General features: G+C 39.0%; 1 protein-coding gene across 3 annotated transcripts in view; it reads left to right on the top strand.

Annotated features, from left to right (window-relative positions):
- Positions 1–9801, top strand: part of TRMT11 (tRNA methyltransferase 11 homolog) — a 60362-nt gene extending 50561 nt beyond the window's left edge. For all 3 annotated transcript variants that reach the window (XM_061131434.1, XM_061131433.1, XM_061131435.1), the window contains one exon: positions 9239–9801. In XM_061131434.1, the coding sequence (XP_060987417.1) occupies positions 9239–9370 (132 nt within the window). In that variant the 3' untranslated portion in view covers positions 9371–9801. The remainder of the gene's footprint in view (positions 1–9238) is intronic.
- The last annotated feature ends 2628 nt before the right edge of the window (positions 9802–12429 follow it).

Here is a 12429-nt window from a genome sequence, read left to right as displayed (position 1 = left end):
ATTGGTTTCCACTTATCATAGAATAAGTTTCATAAGCCATTTGTATTCAAGTGTTTTCAGTGAAACTGCTATGTTATATAAACTGCTGCCACTTTGAGAATATAAATGACTTTAGGTTAATACTAGTGAGGTAGAAAAAAATTGTTATCTCATTATCAGGAATTGTCAGTTAAGTAAGTAAAAGGACAACTTAAACCTGACCTATAATTAAAATAAAAGGCATTTGGTTTTCTTATAAATGGTTTTCAACTTCATCCCCAAAGTGATACCTTTCTAGGGGAAAGCTCTTGTTTTTAAACAGTAAATTAATTATAAATTGATGATTATCCTTAGATATATTATTGGCGGATTCTTTAAAAGTCACTTTTGGCAGTAAGGGGTTGCTGTGAGAGAATTTTGGCTTCAGTTAGAATGTGGGTAGGGAGTGGTGTGAGAGATGAGACTGTAGAATTAAGCAAGGGGATCCAATTTGTAGTAGAGGGTGGGCTGCAGGCAAGGAAGTTGAGAAAGTTCAAACCTGCTGACTCCTCTTTTTTCTCTATAAAGATGGATATAAGTTTTTGTTGAGAGCGAATGGAAAAAGTACTGTGGGAAATGAGAAGGAAAACTGTCTTTTACTGATCTTTACATTCAGGTATTTTTGTTCTGTTTTCTTTTCTGACTTGATTGTGTGCTCTCTGAGGGGAAAGCCATGGCTTTCTTCACTCAGCTTGTGTTTATAGAACCACTTCTGTCATATGCTGAGATAGAACAGACTAATGAAACATAGTCCTTATCCTTAGAGAACTTGATGTGAGAGAAGCTTTGGTTCTGTAGTGATCTGTGCACGTTGCTATGTGAATACCGGTGGGCGTCTACCCGAGGAGATGGTGCTTGAGTCAGGAGGCCCACATTCTCAGCAAAGGTACAGAGACATGAGCGGGTGCATTCAGGAGATTCTCGACATTGAAGCATGACTGAGATACTTAGTATTTGGGGAGAAGTGGTTGGAGGTAAAGTGGAAAACCAGGGGCCTGCCAAGTGTTGAAGGTCTTTACCTACCGAAGAGTTTCAAGTTTATCCTATTGGTTATGGTGAATCCTGAGGGATGTGAGTTAGGAGACTAACAGAAGTTCTTGTTTAGGAAGGTCACCCAGACTTCAATATGCAGGCAAGTTTTTGTTGTGGAAAGATGTCTGTGACACCAGCCTGGAGGCTTCTGGCATGATCTTGTGAAGACAATGAGGCTGTCAGCTAAGAAAGATAGAACATAGAGATTGTGGGAGAGACAGTGATATTGAGAGTTTCTGGGTAGGTAGATGTGGCAGGACCTGAAGACTGACTGAATAATTGGGGAAGGGAGACAAGTTGAAGGCTATCTTAGAAATCTGGCTTGGGGTGACTGAGTAGGTGCAGGTATTGTTATCCTTGCCCCTCCGTCCCAAAGGCCAGGTTGCAGTACTGCTCCCCCGGGCTACTGCAGCAGTCTTTCTGCTGGCTTTCCTGCTTCTGAAGCTTCTCCTCCCATCACATAGCGTGTACAGTAGCCAGAGTATCTTTCAGAATGGAAGCAGATAATGAAACTCCCCTGCTTAAAGTTCATCAGTAACTTGCTGGGAAATTTAGACTAAAGTTCAGAATCCTTCTCTCCCCTTTGCTTTTCAGCCACCTTTCCTTTCGTTCTTCAAGCCTGAGCCACACTGGCCTGCGCTCAGTCCCAGGATGTGCTTAGCTCCTTCTAGTCTGAATCTTTTCACGCTGTGTTTCCTCCCTCACTGTGCTCCTAGAATGCTTTCTTCCTGTCTCTTTTTATGAGTAAATTTGATTCACCTTTTGGGTCTCAGGTAAATGTCACTTCCTTTGGGAAGCCTTTCTTGTTCATTTTCTTCTCTCCCATCTAACTAGGTATCTCCTTATATTTTTATGGTACCCTTTTCTTCCCAGTATTTCATCACAGTTTGTAAGTATATGTTAGGGTGTATATTGTTTAATGTCTGTAACTCTGTGAATTAATGGAGTTTGACTGTTCTGCTCACTACTCAGTAAATATTTATGAAATAAATAGTAACTGTTCGGTGATTGTTTGGGGCCCCTCTAGAATAAAAGCAATAAAATTCAACAGTATTTAAATCATTCATTTGAAGGAAGAGTAAGAACAGCTAGTTAGAGCTATTTTCTGTTTGAAAATACACTGAATTTTGTCATTACCCTGATGTCACTCCTGAAAAGTCAGTGATTTAGAATTAGTTTAATCCTATGATACCTAGGCCTTATTCTTATGAGAAGGAAACAAAAAACAGGTGGATCTCTATACTGTGGAAATCAGAACACCTTCCTTCTAATTAAGGCGGAAATAACAAAGAATGGCAGATCTCCGGGAGAAGACAGTGGTTAGAAGGATAGTTTTACGTAAGTGCAGTTCTCAGCTTTATTTTCTTTAAAGTGAGCAGTTTTATGACGTTCAGTTTGAGGACACTCTTGCATATATATATTCTCCCAGATTAATCCAAAGTGTCATTAGTTCCACTTAAAGTGGCAGCTTCAGATGTTACTATAAAACATAGTTTGTTTTTTTTTCTTGAGAATTTGTTCCCCTTTAAAAAGTTAACATTTATTAAATTATAAGTAGCCAAAGTACTTCCCTTTTAAAGTCTCTTGTTCTTTTTGATGCTCTACTTTTTTCCCAGATGGCTCAGTGGTAAAGAATCTGCCTGCCAATGCAGAAGATGCAGGTTCAATCCCTGGGTAGGGAAGATCCCCTGGAGGAGGAAATGGCAACCCACTCCAGTATTCTTGCCTGAGAAATCTTGTGGACAGAGGAGCCTGGCAGGCTGAAGTCCATGGGGTTGCAAAGGAGTCGGACACAACTGAACAACTAAGCAACTTTTAATGTAGTTCAGTTCAGTTCAGTCGCTCAGTTGTGTCCGACTCTGAGACCCCATGAATTGCAGCATGCCAGGCCTCCCTGTCCAGCACCAACTCCCGGAGTTTACTTAAACCCATGTCCATCGAGTTGGTGATGCCATCCAGCCATCTCATCCTCTGTCGTCCCCTTCTCCTCCTGCCCCCAATCCCTCCCAGCATCAGGGCTTTTTCCAATGAGTCAGCTCTTCACATGAGGTGGCCAAAGTACTGGAGTTTCAGCTTCAGCATCAGTCCTTCCAATGAACACCCAGGGCTGATGTAGAGTTAGTTGTAAAAATAAAGGTTAACTTGAATAAGGCCTGGTTTGTGTACTTTTTATTTATTTTTCTAGAGAATAATTTGCAATTCTAGATTGGACATAAATGACAGTGATAAGACACTTTAGAATCACTAAGGTAAATACGTATTGGTATATTTCCACATCATTCTTCTAAAAATGAAATGATGTGAAGAAATGCCAGTGCTCTCTGAAGGAAAACGACTGTCCTGTTGCTGCTCTGTGCCTCTATATGTTTACAGCAATCAGGACTCAGACAGTGAGGGAAGTGGAGTGCTCCTGACTGTCCAATGCATCGTGGTCAGCTGGGCTTCAGATGCTCTTTACCCACATCAGGAAATACTATAAAGAAGAATTTATCTGCTCCAGCCAGCAGGGGGCACTGTACACATAAAAGTACACGGCCAATTGTAAAGCTTCCTTTGGTTTTTTTTTTCCCATTGGCAATTGTGTTAAAATTCCTCGGGGAGTTTATGTAGAATTAGTAGTAGTGATAGGACCAGAAATTGGCTGGGTGGGACAGTGGTTAAAGGGGTTTTGTCTAGATGTTTAGAGCCGAAACATGTGCTACCATGATGTTGCTGTTTGGTGAAAACCGGCCTCTAAATGTCACACTCCATTTTGAACAACCCACTAATCTACCATGCAGGAAGTTAACTCTTTAACCTTTGTTTTGATGTAATGTCTACTGAAAAAAAACTGTGTGACAGAAAAAGTATGAGCTTTAAAGCCTGATCTAGTCTACAGTTCTGGCATTACATGCTAGCTGTGTGACTTGTGCTATTTAAACTCTTGAAGTCTCCGTATGTGGGAAATTTAGGTAATAATTATTTAAACTCTTGAAGTCTCCGTATGTGGGAAATTTAGGTAATAATCTGCTGTGAAAAGATGCAGGAAATTAAATAATTCACTTCTGTCAAACACATAGCTATAAATGTATATCAGTTGCTTTCTTAAATCAGAGTCTGTATGTTTCTTGTCATAATTGGTGTTTGTCTTACAAAGTTAAGTGATAGATCGGAAAGCTGTGTATTCCCATTATGTAGCCAGAATTTTCCTACAGAAATTCTTGATTTCTGGTTATAAAAATGATAAATAGTAGATAGTATAATCAACAATCTTACATGTGCCAAAATTTAACCAGTAGTCATGATATTTGGGAAAGGTGGTCTGTAATCTTTCATTGCCATAGTTTTTTTTCTTGCCATTTCCTGATTCTTTGTGTATGTTTATTTTCCATGAAGTATATCTTGCTTACTAAAAATTGGCAGAACTCAGGTTTTATGATACGTGGATGATATCATGACTGATAGTGATAGACAGATTTGGAAGTGTCAGAGAAACCAGAAATCAAACACTGGGGCAAGCTGGAGTTAGTGAAGGACTTCAAGGGTTGTGTTGCTTGAGGATACTCTTCTCCCTTTTAAGTAAACTCTTGGCCTTTGAGATACTGAGTTGAAAAAAAAAATCTGCAGATATTCTTGGTTGAGATGGGCAGGGAATGTGAATAGAGAAGAGTTATCAAAAGGTGATGAAAAATATGTGGAGTTGAATATCATCATCTCAAGTGTGATCCCTGGTTAACTGAACTAAAGATAGGTTGAAAGAGAGAGAAATGAGAAGAAAAACATAGACTTTGCTATTTTATTCAGTGTCAAGGTAACATAAGTTCTGAATGCTGCAAATGGTATTTTTCATAAGGACCAGAGTGTACTATTCATAGTTGTGATATTTACATATATGTATGTGGACCATAACGTACTGAATCTTTTATGTGAAACATTTTGTGAGCCATGTCTTTTCCACTGAGATGAAAATGGTAGTCAAAGTCCTGGAGTGTCTGGCTTTGCCTGAAGCAGACTTAAGCTGCTAGTAATAGAACAGCGCTTGCCAGGTCCCTGACTGAACAAGGGATTTGGAGCTTTTGGGTTCTCCAGGAGTTTTTGTTATGAATGTCTGAATTTGCAATCGGGGCAATCAGTCCTTGTAGAAGGAGGCATTCCAGTATAGGACTCACATAAATTCTTCTCTACTCCCTGGGAGATGAATAGGACCCCTCTCCACCCAAGGCTTTCCTGGTGGCTCAGCTGGTAAAGAATCCGCCTGCGATGTGGGAGACCTGGGTTCGATCCCTGGGTTGGGAAGATCCCCTGGAGAGGGGAACGGCTACCCACTCCAGTACTCTGGCCTGGAGAATTCCATGGACTATTCCATGGGGTCACAAAGAGTTGGACATGACTGAGTGACTCACTTCACTGCTGTGCGCCCCCCCACCCCCCCTGAAGAGGTTGCATTTCTAATAGTAGTCTTTCCCCACTATTCTAACACCATGTCTTCCTCTGTTACTGGGTCGCTATAGCACTGAGCGTACGATCTGTTAAGAGGCTTATTTTGCTTTTACTGTATTTTGAGTAAATCTTGAGGTCTAAACTAGTAAGATAAAGAATGCCATAGCTAGTACATGTTTTCTTGGTAATCATTCATTGGTATAGGTTGTAATCACCACTTTGAGTTTTCCAGGCTTCTGCTGTTTATTCCTAGTCTCTGCCTCTGATCTTTATAGTCTTTTCTTTATTATCATCAGTTTGCCCTGTGTATATCCTTGAAATCAAAGGCAAGCTATCTTGTTAAGCTCTCAGTTTGTCTTCTGAGGACACCTATCTTCCATTGTGCTCTGACTTTCTCTCCTGCTTCCCCTCATGAGCTGCATAGTTGGCAGTTTAGGTAGGTTAGATGCATGAGCAGCTGAGCCTCAGTTAGTTCTTGGCCCATCCTGGTCTTCAGCTGTCTTACCACACCTCTGCCTTTTAAGCTTGCACACTCGGATCACACATTTCTGACCTGTATACCCTGCAGCCCTAGAACATTTGCTGAACTAGTCTGCAGTGCATTTTGGTGTAGAGGTGATCTTGCATGGCTTAGAAGAGTCATAGGGACAATAATGGACAGAAGGCAGACCTGAAGGATCTCACTGCCTGACAGTGTTCTGATCCCTCTTGTGCAGAAGGGGAAAGTGAGAGGACATTCAGCAAACTGATGTGAAATTGAATGTCACTCCCAAACGTTAAAGGAAAAGCCTCAGCATTGGGAAGAGTTGGGACTTCTTTGGATTCAACCAGAATGCTGGTGTAGTAGATTTGCATTTTAGTAAGTTGTATTTAATCCCACTGTGGAAAATAGACTAGAGAGGGACCACAAAGCCAGGGCAACTGGCTTTTCAGGAAAAAAGCAAGGAGGGATGAGGAAGGCTTAAACTGTAGTACTGGAGTTATAGATGAAGAGGAGGAGTGGATGCGAAATATTTAGGATGCAGAACCTAAGATTTTAGGACTGACTTAATGTGAGAAAGAGAGAGCAGTTTGACCCAGGTTTCTGATTTTGATGACTGGGTGGAGAATGACGCAAAGTTGTGAGAAATAATAGCAGGAGAGATGTCACTTCTGGACATAGCTCTATTTGTAACCAAGTAAAGGTGTTTCTGCCAGGATTAAGCTCATGCAGTTCAGCAAGTAGACAAGTTTCCTAATGATCGTATTTGATGTGTGGACAGAATGCAGAACACCTGGAGGACTAGATGAAGGCATGTCCCGTCCTTTCCTGTGACTCCTCAGGCAGACGTTTGATCAGAGTTGGCATGCACAGAGGCCCAATGCTGGACCATTGTTCTGTACTGTGCTCTCCCCCGTCCAGTTCTGAGATGTGCACCTGGAGTCCTCCCTTCAAGTCAACTGTCCTCCTAGGGTTAGGGCATCTGTGGCTCCTTACATCTCCTAGTAGGAAAATTTTGTGTCATTGAAATAATTCTTTTAGGTATTAGAACCAAGTTAATAGCATTTCTGATCCAGTTCTCTTCCTTTCTGGGACGCCTTTGTTCATCACATGCTTTGTTCTCGGAGATACTCCTGCTTCTCGAGTTGAGGAAAAAGTTAGCTCTTTAGGGGACCAAAAAAAAAAAGCCTTATTATGTTACATTTAAAGAGTGTAGTCCCTGGGTCTGATAGACCTGTGTTCAAATCCTGTGTCACTTACTAGCTGTATTATCTTGGGCCTGTACTCTTAAGTAATTCATCTCTAGATATGATAGTAATGTACTTATCTCTTAGAGCTGATGAGTTTATATTAGATAGTGCTTATGAAGCATTTGAGCTTCCGTGGTGGCTCAAATGGTAAAGAATCTACCTTCAATGCAAGGCACCCAGGTTCCATCCCTGAGTTGAGAAAATCCCCTGGAGGAGGGCATGGCAACCCACTCCAGTATTCTTGCCTGGAGAATCCAGTGGACAGAGGAGCCTGGCAGGGCTACAGTCCATGGGGTTGCAAAGAGTTGGACGTGACTAAGCAACTAACATTTCCACTTCTATGAAGCATTTAGGGTGGTGTGTGTGTGTATGTGTGTCTGACTCTGCGACTCCTTGGTCTGTAGCCCACCAGGCTCCTCTGTCCATGGGATTTCCCAGGCAAGAATACTGGAGTGGGTTGTCTTTTTGGCCCATAATAAATACTATCTTTCATTTGGTATTCTTTAATTTTTTACCTGTAGATAGGTAAAATTTATTTTTAAACTTTTGACATTTATATAGCCTGAAGTTAGTAACCACCATCATGTTTTCATGTGCTTGCAAGAATTTGGAAGTATAGTATTCCTAGTGCCATAGAATTTAAGTAGCCACTTTTTTTTTTTAATAAAATGAATCAGGAAATCTCAGCATGTTTAATAATTTGTTTTTTTTGTGTGTGATTTTTAAAAAAGCATTCTGGGGCAAAATAGTTTTGAATAAACAAATCAGCCAAATTAACTTTATTTTGGCAAAACCTGGGCTATTATTAATATTAGAGATGAGGGAAAGAATGAAGATATTCATCTCATACAGGAATGAGGAAAAATACAAGAATATTTTGAGGATTGTTATATTCTAGATATATTTGTAGATATTGTTTTGATACTGAAACCAGGGTAATAAATTAGGCTTCATATTTTCTAATTGTGTCTCCATGTCTGTTCTCCAAATCACATTAATCCTTGTGCAGTTGAATATGAACTTGCAGAAGGGCATGGGATATGAGGTTTTATTTCTAATTCAGTTTTTTTTCCCATTTTGAGGTGACTAGTGGAATTGACCAAAAAGCTGATGTTTCAATGTTTTCTGTCAGTCTTATCCCTTGGTTTTCTAAACTGAAGCATGACAGTCTATCCCAGTTTCGTATTTCTAGTTTCCTAAAGATCTGTCTGAGCACTACTCCTCACCTGTCTTTGAAGTCTCAGAGTGTGAAGACCACATGTTTAGCCTGTATCTTCATCTACTGAGGTTAAAGTTGCCAGGAGTAGTTGATGTCATTAACCGAATGTGGACGTATCCCCAAACAGTTTTACTGACCTGTATGACATCATGTAGATGAAGTAATTTGTTGGAATAGAAGCTTCTTCGCTCTTTAATTCTTACAGTCAAAGACGAACAGCATCAAAACATGTATATTATCTAGGGTGAAACAGATCACCAGCCCAGGTGGGATGCATGAGACAAGTGCTCGGGCCTGGTGCACTGGGAAGACCCAGAGGAATCGGGTGGAGAGGGAGGTGGAAGGGGGGATCGGGATGGGGAATACATGTAAAACCATGGCTGATTCATGTCAATGTATGACAAAACCCACTACAATATTGTAAAGTAATTAGCCTCCAACTAATAAAAATAAATGAAAAAAAAAAAAAAAAAAAGATGGCTTCAGTTTGTGCTGAGCGAGGAATTGGAAGACGCTGGTGGCCGTCCGGACTAGAGTTGCAGGAGATGGTTCTCCCTGCTTTCCCTCTTCCCCAGTAAGAGTATTTGTCCTCTTTGTGCAGAGGACCGTTGTGTGAATTGGGTGAGGTGAAGTAGGTGAAAGTACTTTGGATACACAAGCATGACCCAGATATAAAATGGTGGTATATTTCCAATTCAGATGTAATAAAGGAAAACAACTGGGTACCCGAAAGTGAGATTTTGTTTAACTGCTTTGCTTGCAGGCTAACAAAAGAAGTAACTCAAACATCTTTATTTTTTGTATCTTCTAACCAACCAGAACCGGGACCAGTATTCACATCTGCTGAGCGATCACTTTCTGCTGTACCAAGGTCATAATTCCTTCCGTGAGAAATATTTCAGTGGGGTAACAAAAAGAATTGCCAAGGAAGAAAAATCTGGCCAGGAATGAAAATTTAAGATTTTTGACAACGGAGAAAGAATAAGGATTTGATAGAAAAGACATCTGGATATGAATTTTCATGTATAATACAGAAAATGTACTGTTTTAAATAGCTTTATATAATAAAATAAATGGTACAAAGTCAGTACAATTCTTTTAACTTTAGCTTTGTTTTATAGACTATTTTGTTGTATGTGGTCTTTTGAACTTTAATTTATATTTGTACTTTCAAGTATTATGGAAATTGAAAACAGTTATATTTTTGGTAATTAATATATAAAGGGAACTAATCATGTTGACTTTTTAAACAGATAATCTGCTGGATATGTTATAGGCAATTAATAGTGGTTGAGAATTTATTCATTAGGTAGACTTGTTTATTTTGTTTTTGATTGTAATTGTTTTACATTGTCATTGTCACTAATAAAGCTTACTGAGGATTTCTAAAATCATGTAGTATAGAGAGGGGGGTGTGATGATGGAAATGAACTTTTGTTTATAAATCCCAGACAAATAAGTAGTAACAGTGATCATGGTGATAATGAGAAAGGCTAGGACCTGACAACCTAAAAAGATTCCAAACTCCTTGAGTCCTGTTCCCATCTGAAGTTCGTCTGTACCTTGGATTTGCTCCTGCATTCCTAAACCTTGACTGTCGGTCAAGTTAACTACCCACAATTTTTGGTTTAGAAAGTAACTGATAGTTAAAGCAGTAACAACAACACAAATCCTTGATGGTTCCCTAATGGTATTAAGTCTAATCAGAGCCCTTTGAAATAGAAGCTATATTTTTCTTGAAGGAGAAACTTTGCTGAGTCCACATTGTGTCCATCATGAAAATATCTTTTTCGGAAACCACTATACCCATTAATTCAGGATGCTAATAGCTTTCCTGCTTTCGGTGGCCAAAGTACCTCAGCAGGGCGGCAGTAAATGAATCCTTTCTCTCTAACCAGAGCCTATTTTTATTTATGCTGTTATTATTATTTTAGTGTTACTGCTGGCTTTTATGGACTCACAATTTGAATGTGCATAGCATAAGACCTCCAGAAGACCGGTGCTGCCCAAGCAGAAAGGGAGCAGGCCGTCTGCTACATTCTCCCTCTTTTTCTTGTTCTGCAGCTCTGAATTTCAGCAGATCTCAAACAGTTCAGTGATTACTTTGTTTGGGTTTCTGGATGTGATTTGTGGTACACTGGGGAAAATCTAAAAGTATTCAAGGATGATTTATTTTCAGTATTTCTGTTGTAAACCATCTTATTTAAATTTTTTTGAGGTTGTATGGGGAGTAAGTTTGAAAGTTTGTAGCTGACTAAATTTGGAATATGAAATTTTAGCCTTGCCCTGTTTTTTGGTTTTCACAAAAATTAGTCCAGATTAGTTCCAAATTAGATCTGGAAAAGTTGCAATGTTAATTTTAATCACTTTGTTCTAAAAAAATGACTCTACATTTAAAAAAATTTCAAATTATTTCTTATTACCTCTGGTGGAGGTCTTCTACTCTTTAATTATTTATTGTTGTGAGATTGTAAGGTTGGTACCCAAAAGTGAAAAAGAAAGCTGATCACTTTCAACCGATTTCGATTTTAGAGGTCACAAGCCCTCTTATTCTAGAAAGAACAACTTTATTTTCTGGCATCAGGATCTTACTACTTCCTGTATAAGTTGGAGAAGATCATTTCCAGGATTGCTTGAGTTTCATGTGTATTCCTCATGCACTTTACTAGCAAGAATATCACCTAGCATAATGCCTGCATGTTAGGTATTAGGTAGTCCTATAGTATGAATTTACAGTATAATCTGTGAGTGAACCTTAGGTGGTCTGTGGACTGGCCTAGTTAATGTTCATAATATAACAGACTCTATAATTTTGCTTCTGGCATATATTAAAACATCTATAAAAGCCAGATGGTTACCTTGGTGGTGTTTCATCATAAGTAACCTCCTTCCCATCCATTCTGGTGGATTTTTTTTTCTTTTTTTCTGTGATAGCTGGGAGGGAATAGTGGAGTGGGTGGTCTTTGGGGTATTTAGACAAAGTGGCCAGCAGATTAAAAAAAAAAGTTTCAAATCTCCTATAAATTTCTAGCTGCCTCCTGCCCAGGGTAACCCAGGTTTAGGCCTGTTCACCACTAACTTCCTTATGACTAATTCTTTAAATACAGAGATTGAGCAATAACACATTTTCAAGCTGTTTAAACTCTGGAAGGTAAGTCAGTGTTACAACTATTTCCTTATGGTGAAAATTCACTTAAAATTTGATATTGCTTACACATTTAAGGAGAATGATGATTACAACTAAAGAAATTTATTTCAAGTTTGGTAGGGAAAGGTAGAGTATGAGTTAAAACGGACGGATTATAGTGAATGTGTTTATGTTATCGAATGAAAGAGGTGCTTTAAAAGTTTGGGACAGAAACAACTGTTTAGGTAATATGTTTTATTATACTCTTATAATCAGGGATGACTTTTTTTAACATCAGGAAATTAGATGTTAAGGTGGTTATTTAGATACCAGTATAAGCAAATCTAACTCTTGAATCAGAGGCCTTAGTCATTTTGGATAAAAAGAAATAACCCATGCTGGAAGTATTATCAGGTATTGCTAATCCCAGGAGATATGTAATAAGGTATAATGTTTATGTTTTAAAGAGTGAAGGTGACATGTTTTGGGGAAGATGATCTTTCTACCCCATTCTAATCTCCCTTGTAAAAGCACCATGGAACTAAGGTGATGTTAATAGTTCTAATGGGGGGGAAATCCATTGTAGATAAAGCAGGGCATAAATTAATTAATTAATATGGAGCATAGGGATAGAAATGGGAGGTAATTGTGGCTAAGAACCTTGATGATCTTATTGTTGAATTTTCTGTTTGACCAAAGGGAGTAAATTATACCAGAATAAGGACTTTGACAACCTCTTACAAGAGCATGGTTTTTCTCCATTATGAAGTTATTTAGAAAACTAAACACGTGTAAGGATATTTTTTTCTTAGAAGCATTGTATTCATAGAATAAGCAAAACCTACTTTTATTTCCAACTCGCTCAATCCCATTTTTCTCGGAT

Source organism: Dama dama, chromosome 28 (genome assembly GCF_033118175.1).
Source record: "Dama dama isolate Ldn47 chromosome 28, ASM3311817v1, whole genome shotgun sequence".
NCBI lineage: Eukaryota > Metazoa > Chordata > Mammalia > Artiodactyla > Cervidae > Dama > Dama dama.
This window is presented reverse-complemented; position numbering and strand designations above follow the sequence as displayed.